General features: G+C 37.8%; 2 protein-coding genes across 3 annotated transcripts; one reads left to right on the plus strand and one right to left on the minus strand.

Moving 5' to 3' along the window:
- Nucleotides 1-471: 471 nt before the first annotated feature.
- On the plus strand, nt 472-4,511 carry LOC132549135 (regucalcin-like). Its single transcript, XM_060213060.1, has 5 exons — nt 472-646; nt 2,430-2,618; nt 2,982-3,197; nt 3,326-3,469; nt 4,306-4,511. The coding sequence occupies exons 1-5, from the start codon at nt 472-474 to the stop codon at nt 4,509-4,511; spliced, it is 930 nt and encodes a 309-aa protein (XP_060069043.1).
- A 7,031-nt stretch (nt 4,512-11,542) lies between these two features.
- Nucleotides 11,543-18,447, minus strand: LOC132549408 (ras association domain-containing protein 9-like). Of its 2 annotated transcripts, none has more exons than XM_060213344.1 (2): nt 18,408-18,447; nt 11,543-13,197 (listed from the first exon to the last, which is right to left on the minus strand). In XM_060213344.1, the coding sequence occupies exon 2, from the start codon at nt 13,195-13,197 to the stop codon at nt 11,569-11,571; it is 1,629 nt and encodes a 542-aa protein (XP_060069327.1). In that variant the 5' UTR covers nt 18,408-18,447; the 3' UTR covers nt 11,543-11,568. The 2 variants fall into 2 exon arrangements, with proteins under 2 accessions (XP_060069327.1, XP_060069335.1); XM_060213352.1 differs by lacking the exon at nt 18,408-18,447 and adding an exon at nt 16,438-16,473.
- Between the last annotated feature and the right edge of the window lie 6,462 nt (nt 18,448-24,909).

Consider the following 24,909-nt stretch of genomic DNA (forward strand, 5'->3'; position numbering starts at 1 on the left):
TATATAGTGTTTAGTGTAGGACGGAGGTAGTGATACCCCTATATATAGTGTTTAGTGTAGGACGGAGGCAGTGATACCCCTATATATAGTGTTTAATGTAGAATGTCTATGACGGAGGTAGTGATACCCCTATATATAGTGTTTAGTGTAGAATGTCTATGACGGAGGCAGTGATACCCCTATATATAGTGTTTAGTGTAGGAGGTTTATGTCGGATTCGGTGATATTCAATGTGATAGATGCGTAAAGGGAAGTAACTCAAACTTTACCTGATTATGTCAATGGTAAAACTGTTATTGATTGGCATTATCAGTTATGAATAATATTTGTGTTTTTTCTCTCACACTACTTTACATGCTACTAAATTAAAAACCGTAATTATATTGATATTTTAATTATTCTGTATTCAATGTAGAAGAAATAAAGAAAGATTACTGGGTACAGTTTACCTTGGACCTAAACGACATCACAATGTCCGTTACACCCGTGGTGAAACCTCCGTCTGGCGTCACTGTTTTCCTAGAGGGCCCATATTGGGAGGTGTCCACACAGTCGCTACTCTACGTGGACATGACCGGCAAAACGGTTCACCGCTGGAATGCGGCCACTAATACGGACGAAGTGATAAATCTGGACATCGATGAGAGTGAGTCGTGGCTGTATTAGTCTGTTGTCAAGTGTTGCTATATCATATATTTGCAATTTTTGTAGAACATTTATGTATATCTGTAAACTGAATTGCTGATGTTTTAGAAACTAAATAAAAGGGTTTATTTTTTCACACTTAAACCAGGTTTCCAGTTCAAGTCGTTTTATTTCCAGTTGTCAAATGCTCACCGTACATTACATGCAAACAGACATCGTTTCATTTTCTTTGTTGTTCCGTGCCGCATGGTTACTTCATGTTTGTAAGATAGGCCAAACTTCTTGAAAAATACCAATCATCATCATATTTAAAAGGGGCAAAGCTTCTTTACATCGTGTCTATCATCACAAATTTCGTCTAGATTTATGAAATAATAAGTATGTTGCATGTTCTAAATAGAAAAATAACACCAAGGAACAAACCTGAAGAACTCTCTTATTCCAGAATAAGTGGTTACAGTTATACATTGAAAGGCGATCCTCGACTTCGATCTATGCACAGTTTGAATGATGGGAAAATTGAGTAATCTATTCGTCCAAACAGGGAAGTTACCATTCCAGATACCTTATCATACACTCCTTCACTCGAGCTGTAGTGACAGACGACCACCATTATTTAAGAATCAGTCTGGAGGCTGAGGGGATAACATGGCATTTATACTTTTATGAATACCGTGCTCGTGATAAAGCCCTCATATTTTCAAAGATGTACAGATGCGACCTGTTTGTACGTCCGGTACAGATCCAGGCCGTTTATACGTCCTGTAACGATCCGGGCCGTTATGATATCCTGTACGGACCCAGCTGATTCGGATGTCCTGTATAGATCCGGCCCATTAGGATAGCCTGTATAGATCCGGCCTGTTTGTATATCCGGTGAGACTCGGCTCGTTCGGATATTCTGTACAGATCTGGAACATTTGTATGTACATTACAGATCCGGCCTGTTTGTATGTCCGCTACAGATCGGCCTGTTTGTATATCCGCTGCAGATCTGGCCTGTTTGTATGTCCGCTACAGATCCGGCATGTTTGTATGTCCACTACAGATCCGGCCTGTTTGTATTTCCGCTACAGATCCAGCTCGTTTGTATGTCCGGTACATATCCGACCTGTTTGTATGTCCGCTACAGATCCGGCCTGTTTGTATGTCCACTACAGATCCGGTCTGTTTGTATGTCCACTACAGATCCAGCTCGTTTGTATGTCCGGTACAGATCCGGCCTGTTTGTATGTCCGCTACAGATCCGGCCTGTTTGTATGTCCACTACAGATCCGGTCTGTTTGTATGTCCGCTACAGTTCCAGCTCGTTTGTATGTCCAGTACAGATCAGGCCGGTTCTGATAACCTGTACAGATCCGGCCCGTTTCCATGCCCGGTATAGATCCGGCCCATTAGAATATTCTGAACAGTTCCGGCCCATTTTTATTTCCGAATCAGATCCGGTTCGGTTTGATATCCAGAACAGATCGGGTTGGTTTGGATATCATATACCGAATTAGATCATTCGGGCAACCTGTGTTGTTCCGGTCCGTGTTTATGTCTTATACAGATCCGGACGGTTTGGATATCCAAACAAATATGACCCGTTTTGGTGTCCGGTGCAGATCCGGCCTTTTCGGATATCCATTTGGATGGCTTTAGAGCTCCGGGCTGTTTGGATGGCCTTACGGATCACGGTGCTGCCCCATCCCCTGGATGCCCTATACTAGACCGATATAGTCGTTTAGATGTCTTGTACCGACCAGGCACTTTTTCGTCTATACTATAGTTTTTGTTTACAGAAACTCGCCCAAGTCTTATTGTTCCTCGACAAAGTGGCGGTTACATTGTCACTCATGGCAGGACGGTCAGTCATCTGGATTGGTCAAGCCGTAACCTAACAGCTCTTGCGAACATCGATGGAGTGGAGTCTGATGTTAAAGTGCTTTTTAATGACGGGAAATGTGATAGTAAAGGGCGTCTCTGGGCAGGTACGTGTCAGTAACGAGAAAATATCAGAATGTCCCTTATCATAGCAATATGTCCTTGTAGTTTCAAAATTACCAGTCGTTTCACTAAATGTAGAAATGACGTTATCACTATATTTCTACTATGTGGCTTGTTAAGTTTTAAGGACGGAGAAAATAAACAGTTCTAATAAGAGTATCGTGTCCTATCTAAGGCTTTAATAGTACATAATTTCATCTAGCTTATTCACAAAATATGTACTTGATTTTCTTTAAATGTTTTATTCATTTACGAAATTATTAGCAGCCTTAATGGAACACGAATAAATTTATTTTGAAATACACTTGAAATATGTCAGTTGTGGCAGTTTTGTCCTGTCGTTTTAGGTACCTTTCCCGCCGATGTCAAAGACATATCAAATCTTCCGCCCAATCAAGGCTTCCTCGTCAGTATTGCTGAAGCAAATGTCCAGAAACAGGCAGATAAAATTACCTTATCTAATGGCATGGCTTGGTCTGCAGATGAAAAGACACTGTATTTCGTCGACTCCATACCGAGGGAGATACTAGCTTTTGATTTCGACGTAAACACTGGACAATTATGTACGTAAGAGTCATCCCTCATTTTCTATTAAAATATTAAGGAAAAAGATTAATATTTCCAAACCATCCGAATTCTCAAACTGACAAATAAACTCGAGTCGTATAATACAATATTTGTTATATTTCAGCCAATCGTCGTGTAGCCGTGGCGTTCCCTCCGGATAGCAAAGAAACTCTCGGGATGCCGGACGGTTTAACTATCGACACAGACGGCAATCTGTGGGTCGCTTGTATTCTAGTAGGGAAGGTGGCTTGTTTTGATCCGCAGTCAGGTAAGACAGAGTTGACGCGAGAGGCGATTCTCTCTTCAGCTGATGCAAGCACGAGTGAATTGTGTGAGTTGTCATATTTTGTTTCCTCAACAATTTGGTTTTTGGACCTCTCTCTGTAATGATCTTATTCTGACCACGTGTGTTCTGTTTATACAACGTACATAAGAGTTGAGAATTTTTCATTTTACACAGCCTCTGTCGAGGTCGAATGTCAAGAATCTCATGGGAGATGGAAATTGATATAAGGTTCTGTTTCTCAACATTTTGCGCTCGAGACCATGAACCACATTGCAAGGTTCGTTCAACTTCTAGAACGCTTGAGAAAGGAGGATATGTGTATAAGCCAGGAATAGGGATTCTAGGAATATCGTCCTGATAACGTATTGGGAAACATATACGAAAATGACTGACTATGTAAGGAACTATCTATCCAATTCAAGATTTGTAGCTACAATCGTAAGAAGTCACTCTGGACCAATGGGGTGGGTGAATTCCGATCTCGCTTCGGATTTAGTCGGACAAAGTCTGAATGAAAACAAATCGTCACTTAAGGTATACCCATACAAGTAAGGTTACCGTGCAACTAATTGTTAAAAATTTAACTTTTGTCGCTATCTTGGACGAATTTGTTCATGGGGATTATTATCAATTGCTTAAATATTTTGTTACGTTGCGATTACAGTCACTCCAATCGGCCTTTTTAAGATAGTTTCGCGGATATGCGGTTTTTACCAACTATATGCTTGACAGTTGACAATTTGAATGTTTATTCCATTAACCTATCTTTCCTGTAGAATTATAGCTAAGTGTCAGATGTATATCTTTCCCATTTTCAGGAAAGCTATTGAGGACGATTCAGTTCCCTGTCAAGGGTACGACTTCATGTTGTTTTGGCGGAGAAAATATGGACGAGTTATATGTAACGAGCGGAAATTCAGCAGTAATAAACGACAAGGCCGATGGAGAAGTTCCACCAGGATCCGTCTTCAGAGTCACCGGCCTGGGAGTGAAAGGATGTCCAGACCATGTGTATCAAAATTAGGACAAAGCCGTGATTTTCCATCAATATTCCGACTAATCTTGTCAATTTAAAATGAATTATTTGTATGTTTGTTAGTTAACATCCTGCAAATTAAATTCAACATTAGTCTTGATTTGTTAAACTCTCCAAAGTACAGGTAATCTATGGAAAAGCTCTAAATTGCAGTTAGTAAGTGGAAATTTGATTACCTGAATGTTTCTTTTTTTCTTGTTTTAGAACACAATGCTAGACTACTTAAAATTTCTTGGCAGGTAAGAACTGTGCATGGAAGTATATAGCAGTCCTATTTTTTTTATGTCATCTCTTTTTGGACCTTTTCTTTAACCATTTGTTTGTCCTACTGACTTTTCAATCCATGTGGGCCTTCAATGATTAAATAAAAAATTGAAAAAATATTATCCGAATGTTTCTGTTAATTATCCTATCGGCCGCACAACAACTGATTTGAGTTCATCTCAATAAATTAGGTGATCTGACCAAACGAGGACATTCTACAAGGTTTACTGATGAAATCTAAAACAATTCTCGACCTGTTTTTAGGAGAATAAGATGATGTATCAACCTGAGATAGTGATATATCCTATAACAGAAGGCCGAGGGAAATGTTAGTTTCGATTGTTAATAAATGATCGTATTTACAAGAAATCAGGTCAATAACTGTTTTATTATATATTTCACCAATACTTTCACTTTACCTTAGATCATTTCCTGTCATTTGATAGGACAAGGACATGTTAGATATTCTATGATACGTCAATACTACAATGATAATCCTAGGTGATATTGAACATAATGGGCAATTCCTTATTGTCAAAAATCAACAAAATTACCAGGAAATACATGTACCTGGTGTTGTACAACACCATCCCTTTTACCGTTCTTGTCTCAGCATAAAATTTCCACAACATCTAATCCAGTACCCGAAAACTTTTAGAAATCTGATGGCGTGTTTTTTAATAGATGTAACAAAATAATGTTCACTGTTACTTTACTAGCGTTTTTTCGAGTGTTTTCTTCTAAAAACCTTTGGAATTGTTCCACACATATCTAATCTATTGTCTGTTGTGACCTCACGTAAAATCCCTGTTACTAAATATTTGGATACGAAATGGTGTTGTTAAATTGTTATATCCACCAGGAATGCTGTTATGTCGTCAAGGAATTCCCCCGTTTCTATATTTGGGTACGAATTGGTGTTGTTGAATTGTTGTATCCACCAGGAATTGTTTTGTCGTCAAGGGAAGTCCCCCGTTTCTATATCTGGGTACGAGCTGGTGGTGTTTAATTGTTATATCCACCAGGAATGATGTTTTGTCGTCAAGGATTTGATTTATGGTTAATTAAGTGTGGAAATGTTGGGAATTGGCCAATCAGAAAACGGGAAAAACACAGTTATATAGTTAACGCTATTAAATCCCAATTTCTGCTTACAGTCGCCATTTTGTTGACATTTTCTTTTTGACTCACTCTTAAATACACCAGAAACCTATCGGCTACTTTTTCGTGAATGACAAGCTACATACAGGATAAGGACGCATTCGCGTATTCAGTTAAAACGGTTGGACTGGTAGAACCTGCAAGAAAAACGCCAAGTACAGATTGGAACCACGGCTGGACTACGGAATATTTGACACGCGAAGTTCGAGAATTTCAGCATAAAAAGGAGGGTCTGTACACTCACATATTTCCGGGAACACTGTGCTATAACGTGTGAGTGAAATAGAGAGTATCTTAATTTTTGTTAATTGATTTATGCTTGACAGGAAATTCCGAAACTGTGCATTTTTAGCTTATATGTAAGATAGAATAATTCCAGACCACCTGAACCGTTTCTAACCGGGTTACTCGAATGCAGCCTATATGTTGAGGAACAAAGAGTCGATAACTTTATGGTGCCGTAGCTGTATAGTTTTAAACAAGGAAGCTTGGAAACACCAGAAAATTAACGACCACGTTTCCTTTCAGCAGCAGGTATGTACACGAATTTTTTAAAGGCAACTTTTTCGGCCCCCATCAGCTGTCAAGGTTATCGCTATAAGCGAAAGGAATTTACTATGGAAGACCAGAATAAAGGCAAACTGCTTATGTACTGTAGAGCAAACAGTCGATGAAGCCACGGTGCCGTAACTGTATAGGTCTCTATCTTGTCAACAAAACATAATCTAAAAAAAGGGAAGTAACTACTGCAACACTACAGGAAACTAATTCATAGGAATGTAGGTTCCAACTTGTATCACTGGGACTTGTCTTTATCAGTATTAACGTTCCGGCTAGAGGTTTTTATTCATTTAAAAACGCAGATTTCATGCATTATACATTAACATATAAATACACAATATAATATAAATCGTCGCTTGATATTACTATTTACTGACAAACTCAAATATACCGGTAAAAGTTACAACTTCAAATGATTCAAGCATACAAGAGTATGTTTCCTTTAAATTATTTCCCCTGAAGGATTTGTGAAGTTGACTGAAATAATTAAATGGAAGAGAAAAAAGATATAAAGCAATTAACTTATGCTTGAAATTTGGGACATTTTTATTCTATGTATCTTGCCATTTTTATCACAGATGAAACCCATTCAATGCTTTCTCGTTTGTGGTTTAAGAGTGAATGTCCAGACACAAATAGGTGACATTACCTTATGGAATGGCTTGATCTGCGGTATGATCGGATTATCTATTTCATCGATAGCATATATCTAGTCATAGTTCGAAGTAAACTCCGGACAATTTTGTATGTAAGGATTATCTCCCTTCTTACGATAACTTGAGAGCGGATTCGGCTGGTCCAGAATGAATGTCTGCACAATATTAATCTGATTTATATACAGAAACCATTTTCTAAATATATACTGACAAAAAAACTAATAATTTTGCATTTCAGGATTTATCAAATCAACGTTTTCCATTCATCTGCTATCGATATGTGCATGGAGTTTTTTAGACTGTTTACATATGGCCGATGGGATCTAGTCTAACGAAGGTATTAAGTAATGTTTTTACTCACATGTTAAATATTTACACAGTGAAATTACATGGTATAATAGCCACATCAATCATATTTTAGTAGATCGGCGTGTAGCTGCGGTGTTCCATCCGGAGACAGAAAATCCTAGGGCGGTTTGACCATCGATAATAACGGCAATTTGTGCATGGTTTAAGAAAGATATCGAGGTCAGGGATAAGTCACCCCGACATACAGCTGATTTACGTACATTGGAGTAACTGGAAGTGGAGTGAACTGACTCACAGACAAGCGAGTCACTACGGGTATTAGTATACAGCTGACTCACGTACAGTGGAGTAATTTGGTGTATTACGTTACGATTGACTCGCAGACAAGCGAGTCACTACGGGTATTAATATACAGCTGACTCACGTTCAGTGGAGTAATTTGGTGTATTACGTTACGATTGACTCGCAGACAAGCGAGTCACTACGGGTATTAGTATACAGCTGACTCACATACAGTGGAGTAATTCGGTATATTACGGTACGATTGACTCACAGACAAGCGAGTCACTACGGGTATTAGTATACAACTGATTCGTGTACAGTGGAGTAATTTGGTGTATTACGTTACGATTGACTCACAGACAAGCGAGTCACTACGTGTATTTGTATACAACTGACTCACGTACAATGAAGTAACATAGTGTGTTACAAAGTATAGTTGTCTCACAGACAAACGGGTCACTACTTGTATAAAAGTATACAGCTGACTCACGTATAGTTGATTAACTTAGTGTGCTATTGGACAATTGACTCACAGGAAAGCGAGTCATTGCACTATATATCCAGTTGAACCGTATACAGATATCGCGGTACCACTGCCCCAAACTCAAAGAGATACAAAGTTAAAAAACGACCAGATGATATATAGACGATGTTCTTTATGATTAGTTTATCAGGTAGGATTAATGGTAATTACACAAACATCCGAGCTGGAAACAATGATGACATTGCAAGTATAATTTCCCTTACACGGAAATATACCTTAAACATTTATTTCCTTGTACACAAGAATATATGTTGTACACACAATAGTGGATCACTCGGCCATCGTAATCTCAACTACAAGTAACCGGTCCCTGGGGAAATTTGAAAAGCAACGTATGCAAAATTTAAGATATCGTATGTAATAACCTCTATCTCAAATTAACTAGAGTTCCTTTATTCGAAATACAACAACTCTAGAGCAAGAGAGCAAATTCCGATGTGGGTTCGAATTTAGTTAGACAAAGTATAAAACAAATACAACAACATTCTGAAATGTTACCAATATACCTATACCCATATTAGTACGGATTCCAAACAATTGATTTCTCAGCATCTCGGAATGAACTAGATCGAACTGTTATTTTCAGTAGATTATAGATGATATAATAAATAATTGGACTCGGGCCAATGTCACAAACCTCCGTGAGTTGATTATCTGGACCAATTTGATGATTAGTAACGCGCTATTGTTAAAATCACATTAATGTATCTGTTCCTAGCTTTTTCATATTAACGTTGAACTTTTAAAATTATCCTTATTCGTGGTACTACCCCAAACGGGAACCCTCGGCACTTTCCGCAAGCGAGAAAATACCTCGGGAGTATTTTCTCGCTTGCGGAAAGTGCCGAGGGTTGCCGATTGGGTACTACCCTTGTACAGTAATGATTATCGCAATATAGAAAGTCTTTTGTGTTGGAGGCGATTTTAGAAATGTCACTGGGGCAACTCAAATTCAGGCATGACGGCAATTATCGACATCTTGTTGTTGACGATCTCGACATCATATTTTCTTTCACATGTATCCGGTTTAACTAGGGGAAGTTTTTCTACAGGGAGATTTAAATAACAATCCCTCATTAGTGAAGAATCAGACAAAACAAAGAAGTGGAGAATATTCGATGAGAATATTTTACACTTGTATTGTATTGGCGTCATAAAACTCATTATAATTCATGCGAATGAGATTCAAAGAAGGTAGACAACTCAACCACAATCGTGATAATTCATATTCATTAGTCAGTCACTGGCAATGAGATTACATTGTATGTCAAATTTTTCAAGAATATTTAAATCTGTGTTGTCTTTCTCCTCTAACAAAAGTATCCTGTAAAAAGAAATCGGATTAAAAACTTGAGTCATATTTGTGGTTTTAGAATAAACATTTAAATTCTCTAGAAGGTTTAACTTGTTGCATAAGAAACAAATTTGAATTCTATTATAAATTTTAATCTGTGATTATAGATCTAGCTTCTGTGTCGGGGATTAAGGGTGTTGATTTGCAATGGTTGTTGGTGGAAACTAACGTTCTATTTGTATCGTATACACTGACTAATCTCGCTCATGATTCAAGAATCAAATTATGTTCCAAAAATTCATAAATTCTAGATATATAACACGTAGATGAACATATTCAAATATTCATCGGAACCATAATGAAAACATACAAATTGAATTTAAGATTCAAACAGTGTAAAAGGTGAGTTATTGATTAAGTCTAGTTTTGCTGACCGAATATCGGGTATCTGGCATGACTGTGTTGTATCATATCTGTAAAGTTTCTTAACAAAGGCATGCACCTACATTGAAAACTCACTGCCTTAGTAAAGCTAACCCGTGTTGTGTATAATAAAGGCTAGTTTGCGTAGCTGAACACACATTATTAGTGACTAAGCTCACGGTAAACTCTGTCGTTTTCTGCCAGAAAGTCAACATTATTAGCAGGATAGCTTTATATTTTAAGAAAGGGATGTTGATAAGTTGTACAAGTAGCGCCCGTTTCCCACGGCGGGTCTCAAAGGGAGTCAATACCCGTCCCCAGGTACCTTCCTTCGCAGCTTGTAATCTCACCAAATCTTCTAAACCGATGTTAAGGCTTGTTGCTCCACTGAGCTGGAGGTACATTTCAAAGCCACACTCTGTAGTATTACGTAAGCTGGTGTCATTTAATTATTAACAAAACGAAGAGAGGTGTAGTTCTCACACAGCATTCCTTTGGTATGGCGGTATGCATACCTTACATTTTAGAAATATATCAAAAGTCTATTGTTCTTTGGTTTATTTAAAATGTTTTCAATTAACTCTGAAGGCACAATTTATTGTGATAATTTATAACTTTGTTACAAAATTCCTCAGTGAAAGTGGTTCTTCGTCTAGTAATATTCCTTAAAAAACAAGTAATGCCGAAGCTATTGTTAGCTGTTTGTAAGAGCTGTGCCTGTTCAACAATTTTGTACTTCACCACCACGCACATAGTCTGTAGTATATATATACAACAAAAACATCCCGGTTTCTCAAAGGTTAGTCTGTGTTAACCAGTGGTTCTTAAAAATATTCAAATTGATGCTAATGAAAGATCAAGGACGTAAAAAGGCAAATTTGACACTCAAAAATATCAAATTAGCCAGTCTCAACAACTTTATAGCTGTGTTTGCAATAATGTCTAATTTCTATTTTAAAAAATCAATAACCACTGTAAATAAAGTTAATGAAGTGATAACGTTCCTGGTGAATCTTAACAGTGTTAAAAATGACATGAAATATACATGGGAAGTAAAATGTAAACGTACGTGTATATTTGACTTAATACAAGCGTCCTGGAGACAATGATTTATGTCTGATCGCATTCTGGAGTATGTTTAATGCATATAATCAGAAGTCTTAAAAGGAAATGACTTTATATTTGGTATTTTAATTTCATAAAATGGACGGAACATATACATGATGTACAATATAATAGGATCCATTTATGTCTTGTCTAAGTTCAATATATACTAACACGGCACCACTATGGGTGTCAGTCGGTGTTTAACAAAAGAATGAACACACATGGCACTAAAGAGTTTTTGTTTCCCTTTTTTGAGTTGACAGACCAATCACTGGGCATATTATAAGTCACGTGTTAAATTTTACCACCAAGTAAGCGATCGATTATGGAGTGACGTGGTAATCTCTAATCTCCGGATATTTCGTAAGAGTTCTTTATAAGGAACTCACAAGGTTATATGAATAATGTTTTAGCACTGAGTAACACATATGGTAAGTGATGGAATCAAACTAATGTCTCCAGATATGACGTAGGCGATTCGTCACTATGTAAAGAACTTAGTCCAGTGTCTGAATTCGAATCATGGTCCTCTGACTTCCGGTAGCTTTGTCGCTCATCTGAACGATAACCGGAGAAGGCGATGTGTTTGTCCATGTAGCATGTCCTAGCGGACTTGTACACGTAAATCTCCGACTTAATCCTCTCACTGATCAGTTCGTCACACTGGTACGTCGCGTGATCTACCGGAAGTCGAGTATATTCGCGGCAAGATGTTTCTGGAAGTCGTGAATTTTTTCGGCAAGAATATTTAGATAATGTGTTACTTTGAGTTTGTGAGCCATGTCCAAAGTGAGAGTCACTGGACGTGTTATCTGTATCACCTGAGAAGGAGTCGTCAAGGTCACTCGTATTTAGCTGCTTTCGGTTGGACTCGCATCCGGAATCGAAACTGTCTCCCTTTCCAGTATCACGTGTGTCTGCTGAAGTGTCGGGGTCACATGAGTGAGACAGGCCAATGATGGCGTCTAGATTCACATACTCTGCTTCTTCATGATACTCATTCCTTAAAGGAGTACTGTGGTTCTCCGGCACAACACTCAAATAGTCAGACGCGGCATCTTCCACGCTATATTTTTCACTGTGATGCGTTGCGTCAGACCTATCCAAGGCCTCAAGCTCGTGCTGAAGCTGCGAGATAGTCTGGAGTTTGGTATTCAGTGACTGGTCACACTGCTCAATCTCTCTTGATATTTGTGCTGCCTGATATTTTTGCATCATATTTGCGGATACCAAACGATTGAGTTCGGCCTGTAGATTTGCCAATTCTACTTCTAAATTTTCTCCGTTTTTAGCTGCCTCTATGTTTTCGTAGAAAGCTTCATTATGCGTACTTTCCTGAATTTGAAGTGATAAATCTTCAATTTTTGATGTTTCTCTTTGAATACGAGTCTCCAGATTAATCACCCTTTCACAGAACTGGATGTACATCTCTAAGTTGTCCGGATCTACGTTTCTTAAAAATTCGTCCATACTATCCTCTAAACCATTCTCTAAGTATGCATTTTGGAGGTAATCCTCGCCATTTTCGGCCATGCGCGTGTAATGCATATCCGTTTCTATTCCGTCGATTCTCTTGTCCGTATCCTTTATGCAGTGACGAATGTCGTGGAGTTTCCGTTCTTGAGTAACAACGAGTTTTGCAAGGTTTTCCATGGTTTTCAGTCGGTCATTTGTCGATTGATATTTGTCGTCGCTGTCCGACTTTGACCTCGAACTACGTTCCGTTCTCGTTTTATGACGTGAACGGCGATGATGACGACGACGATGATGTAAAAACTCAGCATAGTCATCTGATTCCTTGTTGTGCTTCATTGTCAACTGTACGTTGTACTGTTCTGCACCCCATGCGCGCCAGATTTTAATTATTTTCGTCCTACCCTGCAGGGGGCGCTCCACGTCCCGCCATCGTTCATACATGGTGTAATTGTCTGTTGAATCACGGTCGTGTCTTCCTTCCTGATACAAAAGTGCGTATATAACGTCATCACAAGTTGTTCTCTTTGTCAGTCCCGTAACCCATTTCTGCGTGCCCTCCACCCAGACAGGAATTTCGATCGCTTCTTGAACCTCCATCTATAACATACAAAAAAACACGTAATAAATACATGCACCAAAGAGCGTTAGAGGAAAAATAACTTACAAATATACAAATTGTGGTTGTGAAACCAGTAATTATATTTAGCTACATACTGAATTTGTCCAATCTGTGTTCCTAATATAAAAAAATGCAAAGCTGGAAGTTTCTCTTTATAATTGCCAAAACAGAACAATCGAATTGATACAATAAAATATGTATTAGGCAGTTTACTGTGTCAATACAATATACTTTATTTATTTAAGATTTCATTTGTAAATAAAAGAGGTAAAATGTATGCGTCGTGCAGCACTGATAAAAATCTAAAGTTGATTTTACTATTGACTGGCTGAGTTTTATCCCGTATTTTGTCTGTAATACTGTGTTGTTGATATAAAGTTATGCCGTTTAAGCACGCCAACTACCTTATCTAGGTCATATGATTCAACATAAACATACTACGTTGTAAAATAGGTCAACTTTAACGCGATATGTAGGTATAATTAACACTTACTGAAATGACTTTCCGAGTTTGCAAACATCCATGAATAAACGTAGGCTTAGTTTGGTATCAAATTACTGTTATTTAAACTGAGGGGACAGATAGGGGAAGACCACATCCCACAACAGAGTAATATACGTCCTGGACGACGCTTGTCTTACGTAAATTTCGTAGCTCTGTCATCTAAGGTATTAATCACAGAAACTCACACCTGAACATACAAGTTGTCACTTGAAATGTCCGCTAACAGAGTTATGTTAGTAAAAGATGTAATGGTGTGTTCAGTCTATATCAGCTAAGTTAGGAATCAGAATGCGCTGTATATGCCACGTTACACCTTAAATTACGTGTAATTCTATATCGGTAATAATCCTAGTGTAATTGACATGTGGTGAAATGGGTGTCGTGTTCGGGAGTTAAAATGGATATCTTGTTCGCCGGATAAAGATATCACTAACATTCCCAGTTATAAACCCAGGGCTTTATTGTACTGGGAAGATTTTATATAACAAATTTTCATATATTTCCTCGGAATGAAATAAGCTAGAATTTGTAATAGTATAGTTTTATGGTCTGTATTATTTTCAGAAATATCATCAAGTTTACATTATTCATATTCTTTATTCTTTATGTCCGTTAGAAATATAATATATTTGCCTTTGAACATACAGGAAAATCGTTAATCCGACCACTGTTTTATGTACACGTAGATAGAAGTTCTTTGCCTGGACGAATGGTTTATTCATACATCAGAATATTTCTCTAAGTCGCATCAATCAATTAATTTTGGTCCTTCAACATTCAGTTATCATTACATTTTTTATGTTTAGAGTAATACTAGAAATACGATTGTACATAGTAAGCATGGGCCGAGTTATGTGTCATGTTATAATAACTAGGAAGTCATAAAGCTGTGTGGGCAGGTTGAGAACATGCCATGAATTCCCTCCATAATACCGATGTATATACATATACAGGTGGGCTGTGGGTCGGAAATTCCTATCAAGTCCATCTGGGTGTCGGACTGGTTTGAGGCCGTGGGTCGGAAATTTCTATCAAGTCCATCTGGGTGCGGGACGGGTTTAAGGCAGTGGGTATGGCCATGGAGTCTAGACTCGGCCTGAGAACATTCGACTCGAGGTCATCTTATCATAAAACGTGAATTCTTTCTCGTATAAGTCATTAATCACATCAATTCTTACGATAAAATGTGAATGAAAGATCCAGCGATAGAATGTGTAACCCAGACAGCAGGACCGTTATAGAGTTATTAGTCATTAATATTTAACTTTTAACCATAAACGTCCTCCAAGCGTCAAATCCCTTTTTTATCATTACAAAGTTAAATATGTGACACGCTTTGTTGTGCGGTCTCGACTTCCTCTGAGACGAGTGATATACAATGTATGTATAGTAGCAGTTATATATAAAACTGACTTCCAAACACCACAATCTAACAGCTCTTAATACAGGAAATAACTTCAAACCGTGAAATTATTTTGAAATAAGTCTTACACACGTGTACAGCCAAGCGTTTAAATAGATAGGAAATCTGACCACATCTTTAGAATATTCAAAGATTAAACACCCACGGATACATGTCCTAACAATACTCGGTCCGAGTTTACGGTTAAATGTCTGTGACAAATTTAAAATTGATCAAACTTGTGGTATGAGTCAGCGGTCCAGTATGACGATCATGCTGCAGGTGACATTAGAATCCTAACAAGCTCTCAGGCCCAGATTAATTTGTGATTTATTGAGATTGATGAAAAAATCCCTTCTTCAGGACCGCTTGTGGTTCTTGACCTGGGGTACTGTCAAATCTATTCCCTGACTGCGGGGGTTCTTGTCCCACACATATCAGACATACATCACGACCGGGACAATCTACAGTCGGGATCGGAATCAGTACAAACCTGGCTTTGATCCAGAGAATCAATCACATTTGTAGTAGGGAATGACTTAAGGTTAACTAGCCTCTCGTCACCACATTGTACCTAAACAATAATAACGAGACGGAAGTAACTTTAACCTCACACGTTCTAACAATAATTAGATGTATTAAATTGGGTTGGTTTTCACGTTGTGTAGGAGTGTACGTTTTATTGACTGACCATAATAAAACAAGCAACAAATAAATAATTGATTAAGTTTTGGTTTCTTGACGACAAACTCTATCATGGTGGGGAAGAATGTTACTGGGTGTTCTGTGATATAATTAACAACTATTGTAGCAGAGAGTGATCACACAAACACCATTAATTATTCACAATACCCCGACCTTCACTACCAGACAGCTAAATCATAGTTTCACAGCCACTGCAAAACTATTTATCGTAATATGCTTCGTTAGTAAACTCAGCGCATCCATCAATCTCTCTAAGCTTCGAAAAATATATTATAAACTACCCAGTTAAACATCGATATATATCGACATTTCAACCAAACTACACACAAATCAAAATAAATAGGTTGGAAATCAGATATTTATCGAAAAATTGTCCTAAATGTGGAAATGTACAAGAACATACGGTTGCGTTACAAGTTAAAAGCGCGCGGATAACACGGCAAACGAGAGCTATTTAATTTGTAAACAAAGAGATTCAGTTATGTAAAACCACTTCTGCTTAAAGGTTTTCCTAAGTACATGCTTCACTATGTTTACCGTATCCGTGAAAGGACGACTCGTCACGTGCACGGCCACTTAGATGAAATGATTTAACACAATGCCTACCTGTGCAAACTGCGGTTATATTCTCTCGTGTTTACATTTTAGTTCTATACTGTTGAAAATAAATCCAAAAATGCACAAATCCAGATTTCAAATCGAATGAATGTTTTAAATGTTTATGTTATTGGACACATATGCTGGAAAGCATTCAGGCAACACATCCCAATAATTCCTGTATCCATCCGATAGTGACTACATCCCGACACGGTGTGCAACGTTACACTGCTAGATCCGGACTGACGTGTACACAACGCTACACACCGCTATACATGTAAGGTACTCGGCGAGATTGCGGGATATCCCGAGCTGAGAGACAATACTCAAGAGACCGTTATTGCAATAAAACTTTATCTACTGGGAAATGTCCTATTGTGTTAGCTGTTAAATGGAAACAGACGCGGTTTTAATTGTTTATTGGAGTGATTGGATGGCTGGGTTTAAGTTGGTTTATTATAGATGCTCTATAGACCATTGTGTCGTGTGACCCCACCGAGTCCTAGCATTGAATGGTCCCCCCAACACTACTGAATGTTCCCCCGGTACACCGACCTGTGTTCCCATAGATCTCGTGTCTTCCCACTGTCTGATGAGATCACGGGTTCCGATTTAAAGTAATGGGTATCAGTTATCATTTAAAATGTATACAACTCTGAAAACCGTATTGTGTGTTATTGATATGTCAATCCATGCGATCTAATGACCGGAAAACAGCACAACGCGAAACATAGGGCGTCACACCAGCCGTTATCTTTGTGGAGAAAATCGTTAGTCGCATGAGCAAGCTAAAACCATGAGCAGGTTAAAGCCATGAGCATGCTAAACCATGAGTAATATTGCTTCTATAGCCCGTCAACGCCAGAACCGAAGTCATCTCGTATCTCGTCCCGCAAACACGTGTAACGCATTGCAAAACACAAAATTTCGACAATTACAAAGCTAAAACAGCTTTCGATGCAAGCTAAGTCACGCGATAAGGTAATATGGAAAGCTTCAGCGAGATTCAGTATTTCTTTAAAGAAACTTAAAAGAAAATTTAAGATCGATTCAAAGGCTAGATCACACTTTATCATGAATATTATACTATAGTCGCTAGGTTGATGTTCAGAATGCCTGGTATCGTGTTCATGAAAACTACTTTTAGCTCGTCGATGACTTGGTTTTTTTTCTCGTCTCACAATCTGCATCCTTGAATATCATATTATATTGTTTTTACGATGTTCGTGCTAAAGATGAAACTTGAAAATCGAAATTATTTACAATATGGTATAGTGTTGATGGTAAGAAGTCAAAGCCTTTGTACTCGAAGCTTGAGTTTGTGTGGGGGTCTTTTGTCGTTGTATACATGATATGGTATAAGAACATTGCGTGACGATTGATTTATTAGTATAAAAGTGCTAGATCAGATCCTCAACCTGTAGACATGCATACGAGTATAGTTATTACATACCATGCTACGACATTGGGAGAGGTTTGGGTGACCTATGTACCCCAGAGAGTGAGGTATACTTATATGGTCATCCGATTCCAACTTACAACAGACCTCGGTTACTTGGTGTAGATTATCGCAGATAAATGTGTGGTTAAACAAAGTAAACACCTGTGGAGGCACTTATTGCAGGAACTTTAATTACAGGTACACCTTACCTAATAACGTTTGGGAAAATAGGTACAAGTTTCCCCACCCTACCACCAGCTAGAAATATACATATCAAAAATTCCTCACCCTACCACCAGCTAGGCAACTACATGTCAACAGTTCTCCACCCTACAACTAGTAAAACATATATTATTTCACTGTTCCCTTCTTCATTACCGTTAATACATGTACATATCCACAGTTCCCCACTCTACCAGTAGTAGTGAAAGTCAAGGAGATAGAAAGCCTACAACCAACCGAGCAATTACATGTTCAAACCATCCTTTAAACGGGTAAACAAATTTCTCTGTTGAATCCATATCAACAGTATACATACCTCCTAACATGTACAAATCCACAGTTCTCCGCTGTATTTTCTAATCCACTTAATATACAGTTACTCTGAAACATTTAAAATCCTCCCTGTTCCACACAGCAGGCACCAGTAACATCGAGTGAAAACAGCACCCCAGGCGATCCTTATATTTCAGTTTTTCAGACAAGATTACGTCAACAACGACCTGTAGGTTTGGTCAACTTCCTCAGATATAAGACATGTTTATTAATACAATATTTAATCTGCGAAATATTGAATGAAAATCTAAATCCGACATGTTCTACATACAGTGTATGAGTAGAAGATTATCCGTTAATCCGTACTCAATGCGTATCCTAAGTACACCGCAAAAGGGGAGATAATCGATCACTAACACTTGTCTTGATCACCTGCCAGATCGGCCCTTTAAGTACCCTGATCATTTACATAGTAAATATCGCCCAGGTCAAGATGTTACGTCACAGGAAACCCATTGTTTAGGACTTATAAGCTGACCGAAAATATCTAAAGGATTTCCATGGGTTCAATTAGCAAGGTTCGCACAAACATGTTTATAGAGTTTTGTTAATGAGTTAATATCCCTGTGTTTATAAGGCTAAGACAAACTGTGTATATATTTTCCTCGCCTTTTGTTATTACTAGTTAATTATGTCAATTCATACGTACGAAGGATTGGTATTTTTTCCGGCTTTGTAATCTAGGTGTTGTTCTCCGCTATCCAAAAGACTATGTTAGAGATTTCTACTCTGGGCTTCACCAAGTCTGATTCCATTTGCTTTCCTATTATCACATTTAAAAGATAGTCCCACTGAGAGATGTATGCGATGTAAGCAACGTCTGAGAAATATAACCGATTATACCGAATATATGTGTGTTATATACGTTCTGATCAACGGAATCTATCAGTACTGCTGTTTACAGCTTGTCGAGCAAGCTACTCGGCTCAAAAATGTTTCCATCATCTTTTAAAATTGGTATTAAATAAGTATAAATCACCAATAACAGATGTTTTTAACATTAGAATGGGGGTCTTCATAAAGTACCTCTTCGTTCTAGGATTTCCAATACTAGTCTACTAAACAACAGTAGACAGTTAATTTTAGTGTTGTTTATAAAACCGTTGAAAATTTGAATCTTTCTTTTTCCATTTTAAAATAAAATTGTGCCAGACGGATATTTTAGGCCGAGGTTACGTATGAAGGTGACATTGACAGGTAGACAGACGGTGTATGTTTCCTGACACCTGCCGTAACTCGACTCTGACAATTTTGAAAAGTTTTGTTACTGTTAACGGATTAATACATTTCATATGTATCTTCCGCACGTTAAGAATGACACGGCAGATTGTTTTGAACATGTTTTCTGCAATGTATAGGTAATGTGATTCCAGAACAATTCTAATTATGTGTTTATGTTTCCTTATATACAATTATTTACTCGTGCGTAAAAGTAAACACCGCCATCAAAATCCCGACACCAGTATCAACAAACTTGCATCGTACATGTCGCCTCACTTCCCGTGGGTAATCATTCACATACATTATTAACCAGACCAGGAAATACAGTGTGAGGGAAATGTAGTACATAGTGGTGAGGTAACCCGATATTGATAAATGATCCGTGTAAAATACTAATAGTAAACCCTAACGTGTTACATACACCCCGAGGTCTGGTAACGCCCTCCACAGTATGACGTCACAGTGGTCATTCTTATACCAGCCATCCCGCCGTGACCACATGACACCCCAAAATTAGCTCTGATTGCTCAATTATTGCACCGATTAACACGTTAGGGACGATTTACAAGGGCGATAACCTTCATGATATCAAAATAAAAACAGACCCTTTATTTTACTCCTTCGTCGACACAAACATTATAAGTGTGGCTCACCAGGGGCTCGGACCAGCTTCTAGTTACAAAGGAATTTGGAGTATAGAGGAAATTATCCTGTTTATTTAACAAACATCATTACGTCACTTTTATTGGTCAATGTTGTTACAAACGTGTGAGGTACACATCTGCTGGCCAACTCGCTGTTTTGGACGGCATAACTTTATATGTGGTGTTACAAAAAGTCTAAAGATATACATTCTTAAAGGCTTCTGTCATTATACATTCATCATCTATCAAAAGAAAACATTGATTTTTCATATCCATCCTTTCTTTACGTTTATACATTGAATGGTTGTCCTTATGTTGGTTATATATCTTTGAACTGATTGTATATAGAATACACTGTGATTACGGTATCGTACACAGTCACAATGATTTTGGGTCCTTGAATTTCGTCTATCACATTTACAGAACAAACAAACCAAATTCGATTTTAAACCTTTAATCCAAACGCAAATATAAAGTTGGTGATATTCAATATAACATGCTGCTCGGGACTTGAATACAACTTAACCGTGTGAAGGCATGTTTATGTGTCCCAATACCACGAACCTTCTATAAATGTTGTTACTAAACCAATTGGCGTTTAGAAGTAGACCTAGGTCCTCACTGTCGTTAAATGTTCAGACCAGACACGCCCGACATACTACTTCCTGTGTTGGGATTGACCTTACTTCACCGGCTTTTACACACGAGTTTTATATATAGACAAAATAGACGGTTAAAATGTTGGCTCTAAATATTTGTTTTGATATTTTTGGTAGAGCTTACAAAGGTACTTGGGTGTGTAATTTACTATCAACTCCTTAGTAAAGTCACCGCCGCCTTAACATCTGTAAACGTAGGGGTCTGTGTCTATATAGAACCGAAAAGTACTACAGTTTACATACTTCTGTCATAACAGGTAACGACCTCCATATACAGTAGATAATGACTATTCTCCAACATGAAGCCTCTAACTATGTACCTAAGTTATCTTGTCGTGTCTATACTTCTACATATGTCATCTTCTCACCCAACGAAACGAAGTTTCAGTTTTATATTATAAGGCACCATAGTTAAGTTAGAGTAACGAGAGCAAAACAAATATGAAATAGGCCAAAATACGATAAAATAAGATGAAGATGACATCGCGAGAACTCATCTCTCATCTGCTTATTAGACAAAGTGGATTTTATCTGGTCATCCATTTGCTTTATGCTTTGAAACAGATCCTTAGGGACATATAAGTGCCAAGTTATAATTACCCTAATATCGATATGTTGTAAGCACCATGCCGTTCTAGGTCCCTCGAGTGTGTACAGATAAAACATCGTTAGGACATACCAGGCGGTGCTTCTCTCGGAGCTCCTCGATTACACTAATGAAGCATTGGAAAGGTTTGATACCTAGTTTGCAAAACTACAACCCATCTTTGATGTTAACAGACTCCTGCCGTAACATGTATTGTTCAAAATATCGATTGATTTAGACATTAATTTCAGTCTTTCTTTGATGTCTTCTAGTGCAAGAGTGACATACTGCAAACCGTTCCAACATCGCCAGAATAAAATGGTATCTGTATTGTAGCCGAGGAAACAGGGGCCCATTAACTATCCTTATTGCATATTACATTACCAATTAAGAAAGCAACTTAAAGACCCTTGTATGGTTTAACATGTCTATAGAATAATGCTTATCAACACACCAAAGTAGCCACCACTTTATGCTATGTTGATAACCCAAATTTCTTCACAAACAATGTCGTAAAGTCCTTTTCCCAAGGCAATTTCAGCACAGTTTACACACTTATCGAGTGAGTGTGAATTAATTGTAGATAAGTTGTAGGATATTCAACGCGCACATGATGTAGCCTTACTGGTATGCCGAACCAGGTCTACATTCACACGATAAAGGCCCTGTCATTTAAAATAGTATTACTTGATATAATTAGAACTGTTACAAATGAGGCGGGGACCTTTTCTAGGGTTTCACACGAATACACCTCCACATTTTGGATTCTGGAGCAGACAAGGGAATGTAGGTTCATCTGCTGTCATGACTATTTGTAGTTGTCAAACACATCTTTAGAGTCATTTTGTGCGTGTGAACATTGTAACATGGTCACAATGTTTATAAACAAAATCAGACGTTCAAAATGCGGATCTCAACTGGGGTACAAGTGCTCATAGTATACTGCCATAGCTAGGCTTTGTTTATAATATCAGTTATTTTTGGGGCTCAGATATTTGAGTTCTAGACGGATGTTCGTATGAGACTCACACAAATTTTGAAAATACAGTGTATTTTTTTAGTAACTGGACTCATCAAAATTTTGGACATGGTGTCCTCGACTCAATCGAAAAAAATCTTCAAAAAATGACTGATCAGTAGGGTTACCGAGTTGACTTTACATCTTTAGCGACTATTTTCAAATGATTCTATTGGATCAAACATTGTCAGAAACGTTCACATTAAATAAAGACTGTTTATCGATGTGATGTCCCTGGGGTAAGAAAGGACGAGTAGATATTGAGATACTCTCATTCTCCGACTGTTAGTTTGCTAGTTTCTATAGGTTCACGATTTCTATCCTTATCGACGATACAACATGCAAATGTTGAACAGAACATTTAGATGAAATACACGAAAGTTAACATAGGAAATTATTAAGTAAAGATCACAGAAAAACAAACATTAAAATATTACTAAAATGAGTAGGTTTGAACTGGACTTAGCGAGGTGAAAAAGTCAAATATATGTACAAGAAGAAATGAAGCGTGACGCTTATCAGCCTCGTGTATCACAATTCTATGTTTGACGAAGCAGAAAATCCATCAAAGGATAAACAAATAGATAAATAGGAAATGTTTTTTTATATGTGTGTATGACATGACTATTTCTCCGTCTGTTCTTTGTAACTGCTATCGACGGGAAGGTTGAATTCCAGAAATATCGTATCTCTACTTCAATCATTAGTGTTGTGTGAAATTTACGGAGCGTGCAGGGTAATAATCCGTGGGAATTGAATAATCCATACGTGTTTACCCAGTACGACCTAGGTATTTAATATTAGGAATATTTCAGATTTTCTACAAACATGTATAGTTTGGTCTAATTAGACCGCGAAAATCTATAAATCAGATCGATAACGGCAAATTGAAAATCAACTACAAATCAATACATGAAATATGTCAATTTATAAAAGATAACAGTCAATATTTGTCAACAATACCAAATCAACTTTTGTTCTTACCTTGACTCGGTGTAGGTGCGTTCGGTACATAGGGATACACACAAATGACGATTGAGCACTATTTCTTATTTCAGTAAATATCGTATCTATCGCACAGTGAGCGAACCGAACAGCCCCACCCGCTACATCCACGTCCGTCCACACAGAATACTAAAATCAACTAAGGATTGATTGTGACCCGGGTATACCTACTGTAGTTCCCGCCCCGGCGCCCCGGGGGACAGGCAAACCTGATCCATTACTGATAGGTTTGGGGCTGGACAGGTGTACGATCTCTATCTATGCCTATTAAAGCTTATTTACCTGTGATTATACATGTACACTATCTGTGAGATACTTCTCTATACCTGTGATTCGGGCCGCGTTATTTCATCAAATTTCTTTGTATCTACCGACAAATCTCGTAGAAGTCTTTAAAACGTCGATGCTTCAATAAGGCTACTTTCACTTCCTGTTGAACGAGCTGTGAAGTTAGGCAAGTCATCTGAGAAAAGCTATTCAGGAATTGATATTCTGTACAAATTTTGACTGTCGTTATGAATCAATATACATCAGTAGACTTTCTGATGATAGAATGTCTGTTAGGATTCCTTTTTAATAGTATTTGTATCAGGTTTATCTTGGACAGGATAATTTGTTTTTGTCCATGAGCTGAGATGGTCATTACAATAATAACTTATAAGGACCAGTTACAGAGTGCTAGTAATTAGGATTCGTTGTTTTAAGACATATTTCAACTTGTGCCATGTTGTAAGGCTCCTTTCCCTAAATCCAAACATTTCACTTTGTAGTACATGTACAAAACCAGACCGTGGAACACTGACAGAACGACGAGGAAGTGGTCAGTCTGTGGTCCGATAGCCTATGATTACGTTACAAAGAAAAATGTTTGAAAATACCTAATAAAAAAAATTCCTAAGTCGATCATTTCGCAATCACCATCATATGCTAGTACTTTCGCTAACATTTCAATCAATCAATCTATCAATCAATCAATCAGTCAATCAATCAATCAATCAATCAATCAATTAATCAAGCAATTAAGCAAGCAAGCAAGCAATCAATGAGCATAAACTTATAGAATGTGGCTCCATCTCCTCTACACAATCTGAAAGAAATTAAAGTAGCAATTTCGAAATAAGTACCGCTCAGATTCCCATAAACAGTCACAATAATTCACCAAAACCAATCAATATTTAAGTTTACATGTCATTAGTATGGTCCCGTTTTCGTCATTATAAAAGTCAAATATCCATCAACATAGTCTACACCGTTATTGATCACAGCGCACATTTATACCTCAAATATCGGAATCTAATGAAAATAAACCTGGTAAACTATCATTTATTACAAAGTATATCGTTCAGTCTAAC

The sequence above is a fragment of the Ylistrum balloti genome, unplaced genomic scaffold, assembly GCF_031769215.1.
Source record: "Ylistrum balloti isolate Yb309-2 unplaced genomic scaffold, AGI_CSIRO_Ybal_v1 Utg369618, whole genome shotgun sequence".
Classification (NCBI taxonomy): domain Eukaryota; kingdom Metazoa; phylum Mollusca; class Bivalvia; order Pectinida; family Pectinidae; genus Ylistrum; species Ylistrum balloti.